The sequence below is a fragment of the Xenopus tropicalis genome, chromosome 7 (genome assembly GCF_000004195.4).
Source record: "Xenopus tropicalis strain Nigerian chromosome 7, UCB_Xtro_10.0, whole genome shotgun sequence".
Classification (NCBI taxonomy): Eukaryota; Metazoa; Chordata; class Amphibia; order Anura; family Pipidae; genus Xenopus; species Xenopus tropicalis.
The window spans coordinates 33,123,747-33,149,818 of NC_030683.2; the positions used below are offsets into that span (position 1 = coordinate 33,123,747).

Genomic DNA, 26,072 nt, shown 5'->3' on the forward strand with positions numbered 1-26,072 from the left:
GAGTTAATAGGGGCTGTTTGATGAGTGGGCTGTAAAGGTGACACAGGGTCAGGGAGAAAGACGTGACATAATGTGACAGGCTGAGCTCATGGTAAAGGCTCCCAGGTCATGTGCAGGGAGTTACACCTGTTCTTCTAAATGATGGTCCTGAATCCTCACTAAGAGAGGGGTGGAGTTGTCCCTGACTGCTGCTATAAAGCTCTCTCTCAGCTGGGACCTACAGTAGCCGGGCAGCAGCAGCCTCTCATTATATCCCACACCTCTCTCTTTCTAAACCACAAACCCAGTCTGGTGGCAGAAGACAAGTCCCAGTGGACAACAGGGAAAGGAAACTCTTTCAGGAGGACTGGCTGAGTCTGGTGAAGGGGGCCTGGACTACAACTTACCAATGGAGGACGAAGTGAAATGGGCGACTGATATTATTGATCAGAAGCTGGAACTGGAGGAACATGAGGTGAATCCTGCACAAGTTACTGCTTGGGGACTGTGTATGTTTGTGTGAGAGTGTGTGAGAGTGTCAGAGAGCAGACACATTCCTATGCATCCACACACGTATACATTCATTCAATAATAATTCAATTACTTGCATATATAAATAACAGAGATTTAAATAACGAAATCACAAGGATTCAGCCTTATTCTTTATTGATAATTCTTTCCATTTTTAAATTGTTTTTTAATACAAATACATTTAAAGTACACCTATAAAATATTAAGTTTAACAGACAGCACATAGTGGCATGTATTAGAAATTATTCTGTTATCTGCATATTTTGAAGAATGCATGTGAGTGTGTGCTGCCATAGTGTTTGAATATTTACTACATCATAGACACGAGAAGTACTAACTGGTGCTAAATCACACTTATTCACCTTGGTTTAAACATTACTTTCCTCTGCCCCTCGCTCTGGATTCTGTGCAAAGCGTAGTGCTGATGGGCACAAGGCAACCATGTCCTTAAGGCGGGCTGTAAATACAGGGCTCATTTGTACCCTGCGCCCGCTGGCACTCCTGAATGCTGGGGCAGATGTAGGTCTTTGTGCTCCATTTTCTATTCTGCAAAGTGCAATTCATGGTGCAAAATGCTCCTTTCTTCTACACTTTGCACCCTGCCTTGTACTTTGTAAATGAAGCCTCATATCACTAACTGTGCATTTGAAGGGCAAATAAATATAATTTATGATTAAGGCTTGCTTTACTTTCAAACATTTGAAATTATAACGATGTAGAATATTTTCACAGAAAGATTTATAAGACTGCATATTTTAGCCCATTTCTATCTTCTATTTATTTTACATTATTAAATTGATTGTTAATAACAGATTTATCAGAGATTAATTCCCAGACTTTTAAAATTTTGATGGAATAGTTCCAACATGCTGATTGAATAGTGGATCAGGACTAGGTAATGACAAAGAAGGCATTGGGGAATACTAACATTTTATTCTAATTGTATTTGATTGAGAGCAACCTCTGTCCTATAGGCCAGAGGCAGATATCATTGCTTTAGTGGCCACATTGTGATGGAAATGTTGGACTTCTTGCTTGAACAAGTAATACATTTATATTAAACATTTACCAGCAAGGAAGTACTTGTGCTGCTCAGGAGGGCAGGAAGTACAAAAAGAAGAATTATAATATTAATAAAAATAATAGTGGATTTGTGGCAGTGTTCCATGATCACATTTTGACACATAAAACTATAAAGCATGAATGAATGGTGTGGAGTATTTTCAAACCAGCTTGTTTTACAGTGGGGCTAAATTTGCCTTCCTATATGTTTGGGTGTTGGGGAGAAACCACATTACAGTCACACAGTCACAGATAGAACATACACCTCGATAGTCCCACATTGGAATCAAACTCAGGTCTGCAATTTCTTTGCTAATTACAGATGTTACATATTTGTACATTTATGTGTAGGTGTATCCATGGGTCTGTGTAGCCTTAGTAAAATGTTGAGGAAAGTCAACTGTATAGTAGGTACTCAGATTATTAGTTTATATTGCTCTGATTGGCTATTAGAAGTCTACCCCATGTGACCGTTCAAATTTGTAGAAAAAAAGTCTTACAAACTGTTCCTAAAACCATGTTTCTACTTAAGATAGAATTATGCACAAAGTTATGCATAGAAGCAAAATAGGATTATTAATACCTACAGCAATTAAGACAACATTTTTTGGAGGGACTTCAAGATTTACAATCCTTGGAAAGCAGGTTTCATTATACAGGCATGGGTTTTATTATCCAGAATGTTGGATTTTTCCATATTTTAGATCAACATTCCTTAAGTCTTCTAAAAAGCATTAAAACATTAAATAAACCCAATATGATTATTTTGCCACCAATATGGATTCGTGCAGCTTAGTTACCATCAAGTACAAGGTACTGTTTTAATATATTTAATTTGCTTAAAGCAGACCCTATGGGAGATATGCTTTCTGTATATCAGTTGCAGCATGGATCAAAGAAACCCAAAAATGGCCATTATTTGCACAAGTCTAGAAATATTTATCCATTATTTTACAGGAAAGAAGATTATTAAGCTTTGTATCAGATAGTAAAATGGAAATGACTTGCCTTATCAGTCTGGTTTTGGGTTCCACTGTGTCAGTAACTGCTTTAATTCATAGCAAACTATAATAATATTTATTTTCCTATAAATAAAAAACAGTGCCACCTAATGCCTGTTAAACATTTCCAGTATGCCAGCAATGTACCATTCAAACTAATATCATGTCTTTGGAAATATGTATTTTATTACAGAAGGTAAAGCCTCGTTTCCGGAAGATAGGTGTTGTTGACATCGACTCTAGTGATTTAAATGATGGGAAGCCACCGCTGAATCGAAACCTCGCCAATTTAAAGGTAAATGGAGGTGTACCATGGAGTCTACAGTGAAATGAGCCCATGGCATATTCACAGGATGTTCTACCCATGAACATCTTAGTCACTATTCCTATTCTTTCTTTCATCCCATCATTTTTCCTCTTTTGATTTTTTCTTCAGCCAATTTCCTACTTCTAGCTTTCTGTCTATCTATATACTTTTTTTTCTTGTTTTTCCCTTTCTTTCATTTTTAAATACATCTGTTTTTGTTTTATGCTTTGCTCTTTTTCTTCCTCCAAACAAATTCTCTTTCTTCTATATTTTCCTTCTTTCCTTTTTATGATTTTCCTTTCATTCATTCTATATATACACTTCTTTCTTAATCTATATAATTCTTTAATGTTATGTCTGCCGGTTTTTTACCTTTATATTGATTAATTTTCATTTCCTTTGTCATAAATTGGGGACCTTTTCTAACCCCATTCCCCATTGGGCACCTACAAAACTACTGTTATGGCTGTTCCAGATCTAATGTCCCCTTTTAAAGGAACAGTAACACCAAAAAATGAAAGTGTATAAAAGTAACTAAAATATAATGTGCTGCTGCCCTGCACTGGTAAAAGTTGTGTGGTTACTTCAGAAAGTCTACTATAATTTATATAAATAAGCTGCTATGTAGCCATGGAGGCAGCCATTCAAAGGAGAAAAGGCACAGGCACATAGCAGATAACAGATAAAACACTATTGTATTCTACAGAACTTATCTGTTATCTGCTATGTAACCTGTGCCTTTTCTCCTTTTTTCCAGCTTGAATGGCTGCCCCCGTGGCTACACAGCAGCTTATTATATAAATTATAGTAGTGTTACTGTAGCAAACACACCAGTTTTCCAGTGCAGGGCAACATTGCATTATATTTTTATTACTTTAAAGCTATTTCAGTTTTTGGAGTTACTGTTCCTTTAATAGAGAATCTGATATAACTTTAGAAGAATGGGATGAGAGCTTTGAATATAAATTTTCAAGCTTCCAATTTAAATGCTAAGAATATACAACTTTTCACCCATTTTCTACCACATCTACATTTAATGGCTATTTCTACAGGGTGATGATCGGGTGAGGAAGACATCAGTGGACCTAAGGAAAGAAATTATTGATGTTGGAGGCATCCAAAATCTAATTGAAATACGAAAAAAGAGACAGGAGAGAAAAAAGAAGAAGTCACTGACAGTTGCTCCAGAACCACCCCCTGAGCCAGAGCCACTTGTAAGAAATTTTTTCTTGGTTTTTAGAGTTACAATAAATAAACAACGTGTGTGGTACATAAAGTGGCCTGGGACCCCATCACATTACAAGAGCTAAAAGTTATGGGAACTAAAGTACAAAACTATAGGAATCTCTTCCACTTGCCCCCCAAACAGACCTATGATCTGAGTATCTGCTAACCAATTACAAAAGCCATAGTTATATTGTAACTTTTCTACTACAGTTTTTAATTTCAGTCAGTGTTGGACTGGGAGACCAGGAGGGTCCATTGACACTTGGGCCCACTGTGAGTTTTCCTGGTATCCCAGCAGGCCAGTCCGACACTAATTTTATTTAGAACCTAATACAGTTCACAAAACTACTTTGAATGGACTTGTTTAATAGCAGGTTGGATATTAACATTTAGACTGAGTTTGATGAAGAACTGTATTTAGAAATTAGAGCACCTCAGAATTGTACGATAAATATCAAATATGATAGTAGATACTATATTGAAAAATTATGTGCAGTGCCGGATTTGTGATCCGGGCGCCCCGAGGCTGACCCCCCCTGCCTCCCCCTGTGCGCATGCGTGAATCGCCAAACCCCCCCCCGCAGCGAGCGCATGCGCGAACCCACCCCCCGTGGCAGCGAGAGCAAGTGCACATGCGCATAAATTTCATCTCCCATACGGAGCAATGGGGAGAGGTCCCATTGCTCCGTATAGGAACTAAATTTAAAAATTTTGTTGCGGTGGGGCGGCATGCCGCCCCTAAACTTCTGCCACCCTAGGCCCGAGCCTTTGTGGCCTCTCCACAAACCCGAGCCTGCTTATGTGAACACTGACAATTACTTAGGAAAGTGTATACTCTTTGAGTGTCACAAATCGTGTAGTTTTCTAAGGATGCTGGGAATTGCAGTTGACATTGAACTTTTTGACTTATTATGACTTAGTGACTTATTATAATGTATGTTGTAGATTACAGATGTCCACCATGCAGTATTCAAGCCTTTAATTGGCTACAGCTGCCAACATCCTTGGCCACAAGCCTCATCTCAGATTGTGAGAGTTGTAGATAGATACATAGTCTAAATGTAGAACAAACAATATCCTACAGTAAAATGTCCTGACTTTGGACTTTTCCGTTTCTGAGTGCCATAGAAATATGCAGAACTCAAGGCATGCAAATCCCGTGAATGTAAATTCCATGTATATTGTGTCAGTGTGGTGTCACACATGTGAATGCTATTACTGCTCTTTAGACGGGACCTGTCACTGCTGAGGCATTCCTCAAAGCTGCTGTTGAAGGCAAGATGAACATCATTGAGAAGTTCTTGGAGGATGGTGGCTCCCCAGACACTTGTGATGAGGTAAATCTAAAAAAAGACTAACTGAGAGGAGTCTGGTTGGCAACTGGATGCAGTCTGAAATGCCTGGGCTTGGGAAAATTTCATCACCACGTTCCTTGGACATCTTTCATGGTTCCACTTTGTAGCTGGATATGTAGCCTGTCCAGCTTCTACTTCCCAGAGCTTGATTGTAGTATTCTGATGATTACGTGGCTTCAAACTGAAACTCATTCTGCTCAGTTAGGCAACATCTACTTACATTTAATCCTTTAGTTTAATGATTAATTGCAAGCAGAAACATTATAAGTAATGATTGTCAGGCTTTAAAGTAACACGCAAATAATAATTCTGTTGTCTCATATTTTGCCAATGTACTACATTATAAGGTGGATGCAGCCACAGCCCATTTTCTCAAATATATGTACAGGTATTGGATCCCTTATCCGGAAACCCATTATCCAGAAAGTTCCGAATTACGGAAAGCCCATCTCCCATAGATGACATTTTAATCAATTAATTCACATTTTTAAAAATGTGATTTCCTTTTTCTTCTTAATAATAAAACAGTGCCTTGTACTTGATACCAACTAAGATATAATAATCTTTATTGGAGGATTAGTAATTAAACCTAGTGGGTTTATTTACTGTTTAAATAAATTTTTTTTGGCAAACTTAAGGTAGGAGATCCGAATTACAGAAATACCCCTTATCCGGAAAACTCCAGGTCCCAAGCATTCTGGATAATGGGTCCCATACCTGTATAGATGATGTTGTCATAGCACTATAGCATGACGACATATACTTATACATTTTTGAGTTGCTCTTTTTTTCAGTTAAAAAAAAATAAAAATCTCACCATTTAAAATTTGCTGAGATTTTTATTTTATTAAATGACTTGATTGGGAAAAAACTCATTATGATTTTATAGTTAAGTGGTACAGTAAATAACACTGGCCTTTGCCATGTTAGGGGTTCAGTACAGTACATTCATAATGACAGTTAATTATTACATTTTTATATTTGTTATATTTTCTGGGTGTATATAAGTTAATATTATGCATGAAATCCTTTTTATTTGGCAGTTCAGGAGAACAGCACTTCACAGAGCGTCATTGGAGGGTCACATAGAAATCATCAAGAAACTCTTAGACAGTGGATCATCAGTCAACTTCAGGGACAGGGTAAGATGTATTCTAGAAAGAGAACAGCCGTGATTCAGAGGAGCAGACATGCTATACAATAGGCTGCTAAAAATAAATGTATGTAGCATTTTAAAGGGGTTGTTCACCTTTACATTAACTTTTAGCATGAAGCAGACATGAAGCAGAAGTTGAAATGTCCGAAGCTATCTAGTTGCTAGGGTCCATTTTAACCTAGCAACCAGGCAGTGGTTTGAAAGAGAGACCAATAAAGAACAATAAAGATAAAATTATAGCTTCACGGAGCAATCGTTTTTTGGGTGCTGGGGTCAGTGACCCCAATTTGAAAGCTGGAAAGAGGCAGAAGAGGAAGGCAAATATGTCAAAACTAATAACAAATAAAAATTATAGATCAGTTGAAAACTTGCTATTACCTACTAAAAGTTAGCCTAAAGGTAAACCACCTCTTTAACTTATTTTACGTTTCAGAATTTATTTTTAGTAATTGCTATCTCTGTTTATAGAACATAGGGCAATAATACCCAAGCAGGACAAAGCTGTGTGCGGTAAAAATATATACTGTATAGCTTATCATGTGATTATACAGGTAAAGGGCCTTTAATCTAGAATGCTCAGGACCTCGGGTTCGCCACACCTTAAGGCTATTAAAATATAATTTAAACATTAAATAAACCTCAATAGGATTCTTTTACCTCGAATAAAGGTTAATTATATCAAGTACAAGGTACAGGTATGGCATCTGTTATCCTGAAACCCTTTATCCAGAAAGCTCCAAATTACATAGACTCAGATCTAATTTAGATTTTGAAAATAGTTTTCCTTTTTCTCTGTAATAATAAAACAGTACCTTGTACTTGATCCCAACTAAGATATAATTAATCCTTATTGGAGGCAAAACAATCCTATTGGGTTTATATTATGTTTTATTGATTTTTACCAGACTTAAGGTATGGAGATTCTAATTGTAGAAAGAACCATTAGCTGGAAAACCCCAGGTCCCAAACATTCTGGATATTGGGTCTAATACTTGTATTGTTTTATTATTACAGAGTAAGACAGGAAGTGGCCTTCCTGTCATTTGGAGCTTTCTGTATAATGGGTTTTGGGATTACAGATCCCATACCTATAGTATAATTATAGTCCATGCATCTATCGGTGGCCATACATGGTAAGATCTGCTCGTTTGGTGAGGTCGCCAAACGACTGGATCTTCTCCCGACATGCCCATCAAAGGTGGGTAATATCAGCTTAATTCAGTTGTTTGGTCCTAGGGCCAAATAATTGAATTACAATGGCGAGCTTAGGCGCCTTGGGACTGAGGACTGCATCAACGAGCTGATGTGGCCTCTGATCCGATGGACAGATCACAACCTCAATCAGCAGCTGAAATCTGCCCATGTAAGGCTACCTTAAGAGAAATGATGCCTATGATAGAAGACTGCGTTGCTCATAGTCCATATCATGCCAACAAGCCATATCTGATTAGCAGATATAACCAGTTCAGATTATTCTGTTAGATACAAAACTTTGTGTGATTATCTGTTCATGTTTGTCAAGCAAGCAATCTTGACAAATATTATTGTCCCATGAATATAGGTAGCTTTGTTGATTAGTTTGTTTGGCCTAAACAGACAATAATATCTGTCCATGTAAAGATGATGATGATGATGACAGTACAACAGTGGCAAAGGATGATGTTACTGACAGTTCCTGACTGGCGTCTGTACATGTTTATCTGGTCTGCTGACGGATCTTTCCTATGAAAGATCATGTCTCCAAGATTGCAGTCTACATGTTAATGAGATATTGCTCAGTATATTAAATGACTGGTCTTACAAACATTTGTAAGTTTATATGATAATATCAATATTGTGTAAAGCCACCTTAAGCTGTTTCAGGGTGGGATATCTTATGCTTACTCTGAACATTTCTAATGCTTGGCTTATTGCCATACTAGTACGACTATGTGTGCCTGTTATGTAATAACCTACTAACTCCTTTGGCATATTACTCGATCTTTATATGTATGTAAATAATATGCCCAGTAATATAAAAGTGAATAGACACTTATAAAAAGACATAAAACTATGTGAGTGACTAACAGTACCTTCTCCCTGTAGCTGGATTGCACTGCTATTCACTGGGCCTGCCGTGGAGGGAAGCTGGAAATAGTAAAGCTTCTTCAAGACAGTGGAGCAGAAATAAATGTCAAAGACAAGGTAAAACTATGATATTGTTGTTAAATATAATATAAAAATTCTCAAAGTAAAATCTTCTAATCCAGTGGTTTGTTGAGCTCAAGTCCCCATTATGGTTCAACTTTTGTTGAGGTCCTTATGGCATCAATTACGTCCATGACAAGAAACTTTACTGGGCATCAGTCTAGATCAGGGATCCTCAACCGTTTCTATGTGTGAGCCATATGCAGATGTAAAAAAGTGTTAGTGAGCCACACAAGCATAAAAAGTTCTTTAGGGATGGCCAAATAAGGGCTGTGATTGGCTATTCGGTAGCCCCATGTGGCCTGCTAGCCTGCAGGAGGCTCTGCTTGGAATGAAACTGTGTCTCTGTGCTTCCAAACCTTGCCTCCAAGCCAGAAATGTAAACATGGGCACCTACTCAGAGGCCACTGGGAGCAACATTAGAGGGTGGTGAGCAACATGCTTCTTACGAGCCACTAGTTGGGGATCACTGGCCTACATCCACTGGTTGCCTTATTGAGGGCAGTCCCACAGTTTGGAAACATGTGTAACAGTTTTACTATGTCTAAAATAGAAGGTGCTGCCAGTCCAGGATTGCTAAGGGGCGAAGTGAAAGTGATCATTAGCGCTCATTTACACTTGACTTGCAGCAGGGGCCAGTGTAAGACTGGGGGGTGCAGGGCCCATGGGGCTGCCGCCCCTGGGTCCCCCCCCCGGGTCCCCCCCCCCTGACCCCCCTCCCCCAAGCGGACATTAATAAAACTTACCTTCATCACGTCAGGGGAGGGAGATGAGTGATCTAGGGAAGCTCCAGCGAGGATCGGGTCTGGGCCAGGGGGACTTGTGACCAGTTAAGAGTACCATACATTATTATTATCATTACCCTTTTCAGATTCTCTTGATATTTTTATTTCTTAAAAATTAATTTTACATTTTCCTTCTTTTTAAATTCAGCTCCTTAGTACACCTCTCCATGTGGCCACCCGCACAGGTCATGCTCATATTGTGGAGCACCTTATTGCTACTGGTGTGGAGATTAATGCCAGAGACAGGGTAAGGAAGCATCATTTCATTTGCATTTTATAAAGCTTCACATTTTTGATAATGCTTCAGTGATCCCAGTGATCTTATTGATCACTTATTGAATAATACTGCACAGTGAAAAACATGTAAGAGTTCAACCGTAGCCTATTCAATATTCTTGTTACATTAAAGAATGTGTAAGGAGGTGAAATAGGTTCTTGTTAAAATGCTCAAGTTAGTAATAAAGTTGGTTGAGGAATGGAATAAAATGAGCAGGAAGTTGGAAGGAGATGGGCTTTATGGCAGTAAAATGAGACAGCGACAGCAGCTGTAAAAGGAACACAGGAACTCTGAATAGGACACTAGGGACTATTAGGGTATTCTGTTGTGGTTTCATGACTGAGTGGCTCCTTTGATTTTACAAATATTCACATTCAATGAAAAAAACAGCTTGTACTGAGTCTAAAAGACCACAATTTTAGCCCTCAAACTGCAGCCCATCCCCCAATTAGTGACTTAGCACTAAACATCTGCCTGAATCCATTGTAAAAAGTGTTGGAATATGGCCCAATCCCAAACCCTGGATACGGTGCTCTCCTACTGTGCTCTTGGCCCTTCTGTAACATAACTTAGTACCTGTGTTCCGCCATTTTTGATCCTCAACAAATCCTCATCCAGTATGTTGTGTTTGTCAGGGATCGTCATAGATAATAAATATTTTATGAAATTCCATAAAGAAGTTCTGCAAAGTGAAACTGTGGGTCTTTCCATTTAAACAATTAATTAAATAAATATGCAGCAAGAGGACTTGATGAAGTTATTCCCTTTGCCTCTTGGTTTAGGAAGGTGACACTGCTCTTCATGATTCCGTCAGGCTTAATCGGTACAAAATCATCAAAATGCTTATCTTATATGGATCCAACATGATGGCAAAGAATGCAGTAAGTATGTCAGTGGTTTCTTTTCTGATGTGAAAATCCGAACATAAAAATGACATCAACATGAAATGCTCTTGAGTTCCATTCTTATATATTGTTTCACTTTATTATTCCTTTATAAAATGCAGTATAATTTATCTAACTGCTATGTTAGTGCCATAATTCATGAGTCGGAATGGACAACTGTTTAAAATTTCAGATTGTATGAATCATTGGCTGTTAGATTTCCAGTGGCTCAAAGAATCCACTTTCTATTTATTCCTATGGGATTTTTAGAAAAATCTACTATATTACAACTCTAACTTATTCCAGAAGTACACATATTTTTATGCCTAGGAGAAGAACACTGGATAACTAGAAATATTTGTGAGTGTGTAAGAGGTAAGTGTAACATCTTCCTAATCCCCGGTGCCTTCTCTGTGTTCCCTGCAGGAGGGCAAAACTCCCACAGACCTTGTGCAGCAGTGGCAGGCAGACACCAAAGAGATGTTGGTGAAAAGGGCAAACAACATTTCAGAGAAGCAAGTGTGATGCAGCCATTCGACTAGATACCCGCATATGATTGTGAGGATGCATTTGCCCAGTGATGCCAAAAGGATATTTATTTTTGATGCATTTTCTTTTACTGTAGAGTATTTCTGTACAGCAAATCCTTTCTGTAATATATTGTAAAATGTGCTTTATTGTTCTTTAACATAAATTAGAGCCAGGGATGTGCCAGCTGTGCCGTAACATTGTTGCTGAACCACTCCCATTGTCGTACATGCCAGCATATCCCTTTGCTTGACCAGTAACTTAAAACATCAGCATGCATTGGTATAATATAGTTCCTTGGATCACAGGCATTTATAGCTGTATACACTATCCCGGCTCATTTAGTCTGAGGGTGATTATTTTCAGTTCAGCTTTAGATGTTACATATTCCTAATTTGGGCTTAACTTAGAATTTATCTACTGGCCCTTTAAAAGAGGAGTTTCTTTTCAAAATGTAGTATGCAGGAATGTGCTCAGACCTATGCACACACGCATTTGAGTGTATTTAATTACCTTTCATTATTAATAGTTATGTTGGCATGTAGGAATCATGTGCATCCAGCCAATGACTGGATGTTGGCTTAGTGAGTCCTGGAGGGGCATGGCCTGATAAAGACTTGCTAAAGTTGTCTAATGTGCAACAATTTGTAGAGGGCATGAAGATTTTCTATGATAAAAATATTTCTATTTTTTATTCTTCCTCTCAAAAAATGAAATTAAACTATGTAAATAGCATATATATATATATATATGCATATGCCATATTAAACTTAAATAATCAACCTATTTTACTATGGTTTCTTTTCTGCAATTTGTTCTTAGAGTATCTCAGTGCTGATGAGAAGTTCAGAAGTTAATTAATACTAAGACTAGAAAAGTGGCCATATTAGTTGTGTCATGTGACTTGCTTAGCCCTCACCATGGGAGCATGCAGGGCTGGATAGACAGCAAGACTTATGAACATAGGTTATAAGTTGAGGTCCCAAAGTGGGTTAGCAACAGATCTTCCTACATTACAGGCTGTCAGACTTTAAGCTTCCATATGAGGTCTAACCTTTGGTCAGGTCCTCTCTTAGCTTAAAAACACCAATGTATCAACCATTCAGCCATCATTTTAATAACTATCCATCACTGAGCTTTCAAATGTATCAGTAAGAACAATTCTCCCCAAATCTTACAATAACAGGCCTTAAGGCTGGACCCCACAGTAGGGTCTATTTTATCAGGAGCTAATTAGTCTGGAGTGTATGAGGAAACCAGCTTGTGTCGAACCATTTGATTGAATCAAATGTTCATATCCATATAAGTGAGCAGGGCCGGATTTCTACTTGGGGCGCCCCAAGGCCGCCCCCCCCACCCCCGCCGCGAAAACGCGAATGCGCAAGCGCCTAACTTGCGCATGCGTGAACAAGCCCCCCCCCGTGACTGCTAATGCGCATGCACAAGCGCCTAATTCAGAACTCCCATACGGAGCAGTGGGGAGATGTCCCCATTGCTCCGTATGGGAGCAAAATGTTAAAATCTGCTTGCGGAGGGGCGGCATGCCGCCCCTGAGTATGTGCCGCCCTAGGCCCGGGCCTTTGTGGCCTCGCCACAAATCCGGGCCTGTAAGTGAGGCGACATTGTCCTGGCTGACTTGGGATAATGAATCTTGCACGCTTGGACAGTGATAAATATAGATTATCGATATACAGTGAATTATTTGACCAGTTGGTCTGAATCTCTGGAAATCCTGCATTGAACTTAAATTTGCCTAAATGTTATCTGTATCTGCTAGAATGAGACATATTCATTGTACATCCTATAATCAGGTATTTCTTAACAGTTTTCAGATGGGACCTGCATTATGCCTGGAATTTAAGACTGGATTTGGAATATTATAATTATTAACTTGTATTTATAAAGCTCCAACGTATTTTGCGGCATGGTGCATCCCTTTAATTACTACAAGGATCATGGTAGCCCAAAACACATCTCTGCTCTATCCACATATTGCATACCATGCATAACCACTGTGAGGTCCCATGGGATAACTTTTAGGTAGTGTAACATGCAATGTGGGAGGGGCATTTTACATTCAGTGAAAGTTTGGTTAAAAGTCCCAGAAACTGCTTGGGAAATGCTGTGAAACCATAAGCTAATAGTCTTTATGCCCCAAATCCACATCTCTCTCTCTCCACCAACAAAATACGTGAAATTGTTCTATGTTCCCCCAAGGGCACTTCAGCAATGCAAGATTAGCACAATGTTACTTTAAAATTGCATCCAAAAAGCACAAATAATTTAATTTAAACTAATGGGGTTATGTAACCACCAAGCCCTTTGCTCCTGTTTATATATCACTGGAAACATTAAAAAAATGAGGTTACTGAATTACATGAATATGCAGTGTAAAAAGGAGGCTTAAAGGAGAAAGAAAGTTAAAAACTAAGTAAGCTTTATCAGAAAGGTCTATGTAAATACAGCCATAAGCACTCACAGAAACGCTGCACTGACATCTGAAAAAAGATTAGTTGTGTCTGCAATTCCTGTGCCAGAGACACACAGCTTTATGTTCTCTGCTCTTTCCTGCTCCCCCCTCCCTCAAGAATGCTAAGAACTCACTCCCCCTTAGGAATGTGGATCTGAGCCAATCAGCAGGAAGCTGACTCATAGTCTTACTAACTGAGCATGTTCACTTGGTCTGGGTGTCTGTGCAGGAGTGAGGCATTATGGGAAATTTCGTTACACAGCTCAGTGGTTTTTTTCCTATGAGGCTTCTGATCATCTGAACAGGTGAAATATGGGGAGACTTAAGGGCACTATTGAGAGAACTGAAGGTATGCCTGCAGCTTGAGATTAACTCTTTATTAGCCTTTCCTTCTCCTTTAATACACCATTCCATACATATAACATAGCTAACGTTCACAATTATAGCTATGAAAATGTTTAATAAAACCTGTTTTTATAATAAATAGGACAAGAACAGGCTCTGAGAACTGATTTTGTAGATTGCTGAAATCAGTGATGTAACAATAGAGGAAGAGACCATGTTGGGGGGGGGGGCAGAGGGGCTGGGCCGCAGGATATGCATATAAATCCCTACTCCCTAGGAGAGCAGACAGGGAGCAGGGGACAGGGGGGGCCCAAGTAGGGTTTGCTATTCTGCACTGGGCTCCTCCAAAGATTTTTTGTGGGGGCCCCAACGCCACTGGCTGAAATACTTCTGTATGCAGGTATAACTTTATTTATAAAGTACTACAAAGGTATGCAGAGCTATGCACATTTGTAATTGTAATCTTACAATGTACAAATGTGCACACAGGGAAGACTATAATAAATATAATAAATAAGTATTTATTTGTAAGAGACACAGAAGCCCCAAAGTTATGTCAGATATAAAAGCCAAGGGAATTGTCATGGTTGACACTTATTGTGTGTGTATATATATATATATATATATATAGTTGGAATGCACTGCAATTGCACTGGGAGCGTGGGGTTAAACTTTATCTGCTTAGAAAATGATTATAGGGAAGAACAGCAGAGGGTCCTTATAAATAATTAACCCCCCAGGCCCCCACCCTTGCCCAGGGCCAGGCACAGACAGTGCTGTGAGAGAGTCAGCAGATGCAGCAACATGTTTGGGAGAACTCTGTTTCCAGCCCGTGTTATAGCTCTTGGCTCCGGCCTTTTCAGAACTCCCCTTAGAACTCTGGCTGCAGGGCCTGCACTCTCCATTGGTGGGATTTACCCTCCCATTGCCACTCCATTTACTGACAAAGAAGAGGTGGACTATGGCAAACTGCATGAGAACCTCCAGAATTACAGCTCCTTCCCCTTCCGTGGTGAGTGCTGCCTGGGAGCGGAGCAGGAAAGCTGCTGGGTACTGGGAGTGGGGAGAGAATCTGTGCCAGTGCAGCTGCTTTTTATTGGGAGTGGGGAGGGAATTGTGCAAGCAGGGGAACCGCCACATTTCCCATACATTCCATTCACTTCAAAACACTGTTGGACAGGAGTAAATATGTCAATGTGTTACTTGATACTATAGTCAGGGGAATGTTAGAGGATTGTGGTATATCCAAGGGCAGTTTTATGGCCTAACCCCAGGATTGCTACCAACTAACTGAATTTCCAAGGATAGTGCTTAGTTCTGACTTTGCTCCTGAAAGTTTTTGTTTTTAAAACTGACCAATTTTTAGAAAATGTCCCAGTAGTTTTTTACCATTCCCAGTTTTTTTTCCTGAAGGCAACTTTGCGCAACTTTAGAAACTGAATTGATGAGAAGGGCTTTTCACCGGCGACTTCTATTGGAAAGCCTTTTCGGAGCAGTTACTCACCCGCAATAGCAGGTGTGGGTTCTTACCTTAACCACTCTGAAATGCATTTCCACTGGCAACAATAAGAATCGCTGGTGGAAAGCCTTTCGCATCAATTTGGTTTTCTGAAGTTGCGCAAAGTCGCCTTCGTAGAAAGGCATCTCGGAGAGGTTAGTGTCCTGAGGTAGCAGAGATCTATTGCAGTTGACTAAAGGTGGCCATACACGGGCCAATCGTAGCTGCTGATGTCGGTCCCTTAGCAGCTTATCGGCCCATGTAGGGGCAGCAACGAGGTGCCTGGCAGACCGCTATCTGGCCTGAAATCGGCCAGATATAGATCAGGCAGGTTAAACAATTTAGTCGGATCGGGGACCACATTGGCTCGTTGAACTATCAGGGGAAATGACAGACATGTTTAGCTAGCAGGCCCTGCCATATTATATGTCCCACCCACCAGCCAACACTTTGGTGATTGAGGTTACCTGGGACCACTTAACCACATTTCCAGAGCAGAACAATTGCAAGGTGGAAACTCAGTTTCTCAGAATACTATTTAGAAATTCTTTGGACTTAACTGGTGTGCATAGAGATGCCAGCATAACCTCTGCAGCTAGGGCTTGTAAATCCACAGGGGGTGAGCTGATCTCATATTTCCTGAGGAGGAGGAGTGGGGGTCGGCAGAACAACAGGCAGTAAACCATTGTAAATATACATGACATGATGGACAGATAAACAGAAAAAAGTTGGTTAAGAGGAGCTACATGTTTTACAAAAATGATAATTCCTTGAGCTCTTTAAAGGGATACAGTCATCATTTTTATGGTATACTTATTATTTCTAAATTACACTGTTTATATAGCAAATAATTCACTCTACCATTAAAAATTTTATTTTTGAATCAACAAATGTATTTATTTTTAGTTGTAATATTGGTGTGTAGGTGCCATCTCAGTGCATTGTGCCTGAGTCTGAGCTTTCAGAAGGAGCCAGCGCTACACATTAGAACTGCTCTCAGGTAACCTATTGTTTCTTCTACTCCCATGTAACTGGAGGAGTCCCAAGCCGGACTTGGATTTCTTACTATTGAGTGCTATTTTGATATCTACTGGGAGCTGCTATCTTGCTCCCTTCCCATTGTTCTGCTGATTGGCTGCTGGGAGGGGGGTGATATCACTTCAACTTGCAGCTCAGCAGTAAAGTGTGACTGAAGTTTTTCAGAGCACAGGTCACATGGCTGTGGCACCCTGGGAAATGAAGAATATGGCTAGCCCCATGTGAAATTTCAAAATTAAATATAAAAAAATCTCTTTTGAAAAACAGATTATAATGCAGGATTCTGCTGGAGAAACTCTATTAACTGATGGGTTTTGTAAAAAACATGTTATTCTATGACAGTATTCCTTTAAAAATAATATGCATCTATAAAGCCATATGTCATTTAAAGACTACAATATAGAAATCAGATATTTATCTTCCACTCCATTATGATACTGTATACGCTCCTTACTGTAACTTATACACATTTTGCCACATTTAAGTGTAGATTTCTTTTTTTATTTCTGTGCTGTTCTCTTTTAAAGGGTTTGTCGTCCAAGGATCTAATGGAGAATATGCTTACCTGACCCGGGAGGAGAGACTGGAGGTAGTGCGGCGCGTACGCCAAGCTGTGCCCAAGGAAAAACTTATAATGGCTGGTTCAGGATGTGAATGTAAGTCATAGAGAATGAAAGTGAACAATAGTAACATTCTTATTTAAAGGGGAACTCCAGCTTTCAAGCCAAAATTTGTTAAAAAGCCCCACACAACACAGAAACCCCTAAAATATAGTCTGCAGTCTGTCCCTTCAAAAAAATGTAAATAAATAGAATTTTCATATGCTGAAATCCAGCAGCAAAACAGTTCTCTTTCTGCATCAAGGAAGGAGGGTCTAAAACACTGATGTTACAAATTGTAACAACTTTTTCACATCTTACAGATAACATGCAGGAACTACATAACCCACAATGCATTGCACTGTGATGTTTATTTCCTTATTGAAGGAAATGGCTGAGAATATTTTATTTGGGTCTCAAAGTAGTCAGCCAGATCAGCCAGGCTTAGGCTGCATATCTTTAATTGCCTAAAGTTGTTTGAAATTATGTTTCTTTAAAAAAAAGCTTAAACTGTGTTTGGGTGGACTTCCCCTTTAATAGCTTACCTAGAACTTTTAAAACATTTTTTTGTGGATATTGTAGAAGCAAAACATTGTGAAATATTGGAACAAAATGAAAGTGGTTAATTCTACTATAAGGGCTATGGCACGTGTAGTTGATACTCCAGCATACTGGCCAAGAAGGCCCTAAATGTGGGAAACAGATAGTAACCTTCTTCAGAAGTTCTAGAATGAATTTGAAGATTTATTTATATTATACAAACAAAATATATTTTATAGTTGAATCACCACCCACTGTATGGCAAGCCTAGTTTTAGTCCTGTTCCATCAGTTAATATGGACATAATACTTTCTGTAAGGTTGAGCACCTTGGAAGGTTATCTCAGAGGCTTATGTAAATCATGGTTCATGTGTAGAAGTGTCTCAGGTGCTTCCATAGAATATATTAGTTTGTGATGGAACTACAATTAGCTTTATAAAGCAGACTTCTTAATTCCGTACGGACTGTTCTGAAGGAAAATACATTGCACAGTTGCTGAAGTCCAGAGTCTTATTTTGGATTAGAGGCCCCCTTGCTTCCTATTCTATAAATATAAAAGACATTACAAGGTAGGGCTCATATCATTGTCATGGGAGCCAAGATTGTCGAAGCCGACTTCCAGCTCATGGTGAAATACATATTTTTAGTTCTGTGCCAGGTTGTTTGTTTGGACGCCTTCCATCAGACGCTGTTAGATGACATGCCTGTTATAAACTATTTAGAGATACGATCAGGGAACTGTTATTGCCTGTCAAGGCTACTTAGCTTTCTCTGCCTGATGGAGACTCAACCTGATTTTGCAGAACCGGTTGCTTTTGTATAGCAAATAAAAGTTGATGCTTAGCAGTTCTGTTGTTTTCTGTTTGATGCTGTATTTTATTTATTGTTTGTCATGTTAATGTGACTGTTAAAAGCTACACAAGCCACAATTGAGATGACTGTAGAGATGGCTCAGTCTGGAGCTGATGCTGTTCTAGTGGTGACACCGTCCTACTACAGAGGCAAGATGACCAGCTCTGCACTTGTTCATCATTATACTAAGGTACATATCATCTGCAACTTTCAAATGTAATAGATGACAACACTATGGGGCACATTTTAATCCACGAACGTCCAAATGCGTTGTTTCCGTAACGATCGGTATTTTTGCGATTTTTTAGTTGCTGTCGCGACTTTTTCATCGCCATCACGACTTTTTCATGAATTGTCGCAACTTTTTCGTCGCCATCACGACTTTTCCGCGAATTGTTGCGACATTGTTGTCACCGTCGCGAAAAAATCGGATTGGTTTTTCCGCCGTTTACAATTGCTCAATACAAAAAAATTGCGGCAGTGACGAAAAAGTCACCCAAAATACGATAAAGTTGTGACGCCGACGGAAAAATTGTGCAAAATACGAAAAAAAACACGACGGCGACGAAAAAGTTGCAGAATTTTCGTTTCCAATCCGTTTTTTTCCCATTCGGGATTCGGATTCGTGGATTAGTAAATGCGCCCCTATTAGTGGCACAGCAAGAATATTATTGCGTCATTATTGCGATATTTTTCAAAATAAAGCCTTTTTGAAATAATAATAATAGTTTTATAAGCCGTGTACTTAAAGGATAAGTAAATCTATAAAATAAGTTGATGTAAAATTCTAAGCACTTTTTCAGTTTACATTCATTAGTTTTTTTAATTCCAAGATATTAAGGGTTAAAGTATTGTTAAAGAGATACTGACACCAGAAATTAAACCTTTTTTACATCTGTCATAACATTGTCTTTGCATGCTATTTATAATTTTGCCATAAAAATATTTGTCCAAGCTTTTACATTCCCTATCTGATCCCCCATGTTCCTCTGTAAGGGGGCTGCCATATTTGTCCAGCAGGGGGCCGTTAGCATTAGAAGCTGTAATTGACAGGCTGAGAAGGGACAGTCAGGTTGGCAAAACAGTCAGGTTTTGGGATTTCAAGTAACAATTACTTACAAAAGCAGCCATATCAGCAAAAAATGATCAACACGACCTATAGGCAACTTTTTATGTAGATTCATATTTTAAAAAGTTGTTTTTTCGTGTCAGTATCACTTTAATATGAATGCATTTTGTTACAACAGGGCCACCTGCTGGTCACTTTCAGAACACAAAGTAGTCGAAGACATTGCCATGGAAGTTGCCAGGAGAAATGAAATGGGCTGGACTGATGTTTTGGTGACGTGGTTAGAAGTGACTTGAGAAAAGTTATCTGAGGTTTCTAATCAGCCCTTTTTCTTTCTCCTGACAACATACTCGACAATGTCTTTGACTACTTTGTGATTGAAAAGTGACCATGCATTCATGTTAATACAGGTATGGAATCTCTTATCTGGAAACCTGTTATCCAGAAAGTTCAGAATTACGGAAAGGCCATCTCCCATAGACTCCATTATAAGCAAATAATTAAAATTTTTAAAAATGATTCCCTTTTTCTCTGTAATAATAAAACAGTACCAGTACTTGATCCCAACTAAGATATAAATAATCCTTATTGGGGGCAGAACTGTCCTATTGGGTTTATTCAATATTTAAATGATTTTTAGCAGACTTAAGTTATGGAGATCCAAATTATGGAAAGATCCCTTATCCTGAATAATCTGGGTCCCGAGCATTCTGGATAACAGATCCTAAAAGTGCTTAGATTAGCACTTTCATCAGTTTTACAACAACTTATTTTAAAGGTATACTTATCCTTTACAATGTCAGTTTGTCCTTTTACCATAATAAAAAACTGCATATAAATAGGTGTAGCTGTGCCACTTACCTATGGCTGAAAGACTGTGAGGATTCTTGACATGTCTCCTGAATGACAAAGCGCCAGTTTGAACAACAAATAATTAGAGTACTAAATTTACCTAAAATGTATCAAACTTAAATGTAGACACTATGAGGGTGACACTGATATATATCAGTCATCCGTAGATAACTGTCATTTCCTATTTAACATTTTATTTTCTGTGCTGGTTCAGATTGGGGCAGGGTTTGAGTGGATTGGGGCAGGGTTTGAGTGGATTGGGGCAGGGTTTGAGTGGATTGGGGCAGGGTTTGAGTGGATTGGGGCAGAGCAGGGCACTCCAGGAAAGAGAATGCCCTACTAACTTTTCTACATCATATCTGTTATGTGTTTTTCAGGTAGCAGACCACTCCCCTGTGCCTGTGGTTCTGTACAGTGTACCTGCCAACACTGGTTTGGACCTACCTGTGGATGCCGTAGTAACGTTGTCTCAGCACCCTAACATCATCGGCCTAAAAGACAGTGGAGGGGATGTAAGTTAATGCTCTTTTAAAAAAAAAAAAATCTACTTGTAGTTTAGTGTTTTTCTTTTGCAACAAGATTATCGTGTCTCAGAATATTGCATACTACCCTAGTCAGCACTTGGACTGTAGGGCTGGGGTTGAACATCTTTACTGTAAGCCACTCATGTCTGATTTGTGAGCCTCCAGCTGTTGTAAGTGAATGAGTTACTGCTTATTGAGTAGTGACAAGTCTAAAGCAACTGGACTTGCTAAGCAATCTTGAAAATGTTTCAACACTCACCCAAGTGGCTTCTGTAGTTCAGCTGAGCGGTAGGGAATACCCTGGCATTTTAAAGCCTTAAGGGCAGTGTCACAGCATCCCAAAAAACTGATCTGCTCCCATCCACCCCTATCTTGTGTCTGCACAAGGATCAGCCTGCCAGTGAGCACATGGCTTGCATAACAACACAGAACACAAAAACATGCATTTTTGCACCAAAATTCATCCCACGTATGCACTGACACTGAAAAAGCTCCAGTGGGCCCCACTGTTAGCACTGCCCTAGTTTACATCTCTCTCCAGATCACATAGGTAAGTAATAGATATGCTCGCTCAAGGGGAAGGGTGGGGTGTGTATGCGGTTGGTGAGGGCCCCTTGGGTAGCAGCTCCAGTGGCCCTGCACACCCCAGTGCCGGCTAATCACACAGTGCATACACATGTTGGGGTGGACAGGATATGCCAGCATAGAAAACAGTTTAAAGGTAATACAATCATCCAAATCCAATCAAAGTCCTTCCATTGAACTTATGCCCGTAGGTGTTAAGGTGGCCATACACGCACCGATATTATCGTACGAAACCTCGTTTCGTACGATAATCGGTGCGTGTATGGCATGTCAGCGAGCCGACCGATATCGCAGGAAGCTGCTGAAATCGGTCGGCTCGCCGATCGGCCAAGTTAGAAAATTTTGATCGGGCGCCATAGAAGGCGCCTGACCAAAATTCTCCCTTCAGAGCTGAATCGGCAGAAGGAGGTAGAAATCCTATTGTTTCTACCTCCTTACCTGCCGATTCAGCCCTGAATGGTGTGTGGCGGATCTGACGATGTTTCGTGCGACCGATGGTCGTACGAAACATCGTCGGATCGCCACGTGTATGGCCAGCTTTAGCTGAAACTCACAGAGGGGTGCAAGTATGATCCAGTCACAATGGTACCATGAATCCCATTGAGACAGGTGCTAATTTTTAAGTGTGAATTGTTGTGAAACTGCCGCAGTAAAAATGTTAAAGTGACATTGTATATTGCTGACAAACGGCAACTCAGGCCCCCTGTTCAGGGCTGGTTCTTCCAGTTTGGCATAAATTGTCTCCTTCACACCTCTTTCAAACCATCTGTCTTCTTGGTCCAAAATACGCACATTGCTGATCTCAGCACATAGATTGCTATGTCTTGTCCTTAGGAATTAGCCTAATATGTTGGGTAGTTATCTTACTGAGCTCTTGTCTAGTCTCCTCAGTATATAGATCTGTGCAGTCTACAGCAGCATACAGTATACAGGTATGGGATCTATTATTCAAAATGCTTGGGACCTGGGTTCTTCTAGATAGGGGGTCTTTCTGTAATTTGGATCTCCAAACATTAAGCTTACTAAAAAAAAATGTAAACATTATTAAACCCAATAGGACTGTTTTGCCTCCAATAATAGTTAATTATATCTTAGTTGAGATCAAGTACAAGGTACTGTTTTATTATTACAGAGAAAAAGGAAATCAGTTTTAAAAAATGTAATTATTTGATTAAAACGGAGTCTATTGAAGTTGGCCATTCTGTAGTTTGAGGCTTTCTAGAAAACAGGTTTCTGGATAACGGATCCCATACCTGTACCACATTACTAGCAGTGCAGAAAAGGGTAAAAGAATACTGTGTTCAGTTCCATAATTAATGTAGATTTAAAAGTTCATTATAATGACATTTCTTTTACTATATAAAACTAGCTTTTGGGTGCCTTAACAAGCCTGCTTTTTTTTTTTTAAATACAATTACATAGCTACAGGAATGAGATCCGTTATCCAGATATATGTTTTCCAAGAAAGCTCTGAATGACAGAAAGCCCACCTCTCATAAACACCATTTTAATCAAATAATCCTAATTTTATAAAATGATTCCCTTTTCTCTGTAATAATAAAACAGGACCTTGTACTTGATCCCAACTAAGATATAATTAATCCTTATTGGGGGCAGAACAATCCTATTGGGTTTATAAAAATGATTTTTTAGTACACTTGAAGTATGAAGATCCATATTACGGAAAGATCCCTTATCTGGAAAACCCCAGGTCTCGAGCATTCTGGATAACGGGTCACATACTGGTACCATGCAATATTCTTTTAAGTGACAGCTATACATTTTTTATAGGTTTGTTAAATCAATTCAACCCTCCTTCAGCTTATCAGGCACAAATAACATTTTCCATTTTGTCCCAGTATCCCTTATCCCAATTAATTGCATTTGGTCACTCTAGACCAATTTTGGTAAGATTTTGCTTTGTTTCAAGACCGAGGGGTCTTACATTTGTTCAGATCCCCTTTGTCTTTTCCCATATTTACTGCTGTGACCCCGCACCACTCCCCCCAATAGTTTGGAAATCATTGCTCTAATGAAAAACCTGACATCCTATAGTACAGGGATCCCCAACCTTTTTTACCCATGAGCCACACTCAAATGTAAAAAGAGTTGGGGAGCAACACAAGCATGAAAAATGTTCATGAGGGTGCCAAATAAGGGTTGTGATTGGCTATTTGGTAGCCCCTATGTGGACTGGCAGCCAACAGGAGGCTCTGTTTGGCATTATACCAGATCTTTATGCAACCAAAACTTGCCTCCAAGTCATGAATTCAAAGATAAGCACCTACTTTGAAGCCACTGAGAGCAACATCCAAGGGGTTGGTGAGCAACATGTTGCTCACGAACCACTGGTTGGGGATCACTGCTATAGTACTTTCAAGTACATATAAGGGGACATTTGGAGACAGGAACTAACAAGGGCTATACCTTTTCCCTACTCCTCATTTGATTCATGTGATCACTGTAATTTGGATTTCGAACTGTTTAAACTGCATTCAGTTGTATTACTGTGAACCACAGAAGGCATTGGGCAATCTGTAACCTTATTAAGACATAAACAGGTGTTTTTGGGTATGGAGAACACCGATGGAGGATTCCACCATATATTACTGTAAGCTCCACCGGGGCAGGGACTGATGTAAATGATAAGCAATCTCTTTAAAACACTGGGTAAATGTGTCTGTGATATATAAATAAAGTACAATAATAATGATAGTAATAGTAATAAGTAGTAATAATTGTGTTAGTAGTAATATAAAAATATATGTCCTCCTTTTTATCATAACAATTTCAATACATAGGAAATACTTAAGCCCTCAGACTGTTGGGGGGCCGGACCGCCATCACCAGCTACCCCCCACCCCCCGTCGGTGGCAGCGGCGAAATGTGGAACAAACAGGTCGCATTTCCCCCCAACTCCTCCCCCCGGCGCTCCCTTCGTCCTACCTGCCGTCATTCCTCCCGCTCATCTTCCCTGTCCCGCTCCCCGCTGAGTCCTCTCTCTCTCTGCTGCCAGGGGTAAGGATGCAGCGGCGGGCTGGGTAAATTCCCCTGGGGGGCCGGATACGGCCTGTGGGCCGTAGTTTGGGGACCGCTGCTTTAAGACATTATTTACATCACATTTACACTCACATTAAGGTCAGTAGGCAGCCAATTTACCTGTCTCAATGTATTTGAAATGTAGAAGGAAACCAGAATACCCAGAGGGAACCAAGATAGAAATGGGAAGAACATACAGACTCCTTGCAGATTGTGCCTTGGCTGAAATCAAACTTAGGGTCCACAACTGCAAGGCAGAAGTGCTACCCAGTGAGCCACCATTCTGAATTTAAAAAAACATTAGTACAAATAAATATCTGTGTGTTCCACTGTGGCCTTTCTTACCACATAATTAGGTATTGTATCCCTATTGTGTATTAGAAATAATTTATAGCTAGGTGCATCCCCCACTGTGTGCAGGAGTTTGAAGGAGCTACATTATAACATTTGCCTGCTTTATAAATCTCTTGATAAATGACTTATATTAAGGATGGTCCATAAAGTGGAAAGAACAAAAATAAACCTCAACAGATCTCAGAAATGCATATAATCATTGTGTTCGATGCCAAATAATAATCTCTATCTTAGATGTGTTTTATCATTAACTATCTGTTAGTGGTCACTCATTATTCCAGGCTATTGAGGTGTAACTTCATTGCTTACACCACTTGCCATTTGTCCTGTGCAACAGAAAGCCATCAGTCTGACCCAGATATGGCTTCTATCCCAGGGATATCACTGTACGGAACCAGGGAATCATTGCTGTAATCAGCTGCAAGGTAATGCGCATTCTGGGATATGTTTATTTCTCTCATAGTTCTGCCCATGGTTTTTATCCATTAATAAACATGGGATGTTTTGAAATAATGGACTGGATCAAATAATCCTTGCTAGACGTGGTATAAAACAGCCTCACTTTTACACCTGCCAGGTGTAAATACTTAACCAAGAAGCTTTCTCCTTAGCAACAACCAACATTATAAAATATCTAAGGGTCTGTCATTTTACCTGTCTGGCTGTCAAAGGTAAGAGCAATGCATTTACCTGGGGAGGCCCATTTATCAACATTCTCATTTTCATGGTTTTAGAGCAGCGGTTCTCAACCTGGGGGTTGCGACCCCTTTGGGGGTCGAATGACCCTTTCACAGGGGTCGCGACAGTCCCGGTTTTTACAGCGCGTCCCGCTGTCCCGGATTGTTCAATGAATGTCCAGCATTACGGAAATGCAGAACATTCATTAAAGAAGCCAGGTCAGCGGGACGCGCTGGCTGCAGCGGAGCGCTTGTCTCTTCTTGCGGCTCCTTCTTCTTATTCGGCTCCTCGTATGGCGGCGACAGTTCCTTTTATAAGGTTGCGCCCGTGCGTACGTGTGACGTCACACG

At 39.8% G+C, this 26,072-nt stretch overlaps 2 protein-coding genes across 2 annotated transcripts in view; both read left to right on the forward strand.

Moving 5' to 3' along the window:
- The first annotated feature begins 233 nt into the window (after positions 1-233).
- Positions 234-12,061, forward strand: ankrd2 (ankyrin repeat domain 2 (stretch responsive muscle)). The gene is made up of 9 exons (NM_001097332.1): positions 234-454; positions 2,767-2,868; positions 3,933-4,094; positions 5,337-5,444; positions 6,506-6,604; positions 8,704-8,802; positions 9,739-9,837; positions 10,650-10,748; positions 11,178-12,061. Exons 1-9 carry the CDS (start codon positions 389-391, stop codon positions 11,274-11,276), a joined length of 933 nt encoding a protein of 310 aa, NP_001090801.1. The 5' UTR covers positions 234-388; the 3' UTR covers positions 11,277-12,061.
- Positions 12,062-14,898: 2,837 nt separating this feature from the next.
- hoga1 (4-hydroxy-2-oxoglutarate aldolase 1) overlaps positions 14,899-26,072 on the forward strand; it is a 32,191-nt gene continuing 21,017 nt past the window's right edge. Inside the window, 4 exon segments of the mRNA NM_001276678.1 lie at positions 14,899-15,106; positions 17,158-17,286; positions 18,684-18,811; positions 20,920-21,054. Coding sequence (NP_001263607.1) covers positions 14,899-15,106; positions 17,158-17,286; positions 18,684-18,811; positions 20,920-21,054 — 600 coding nt within the window.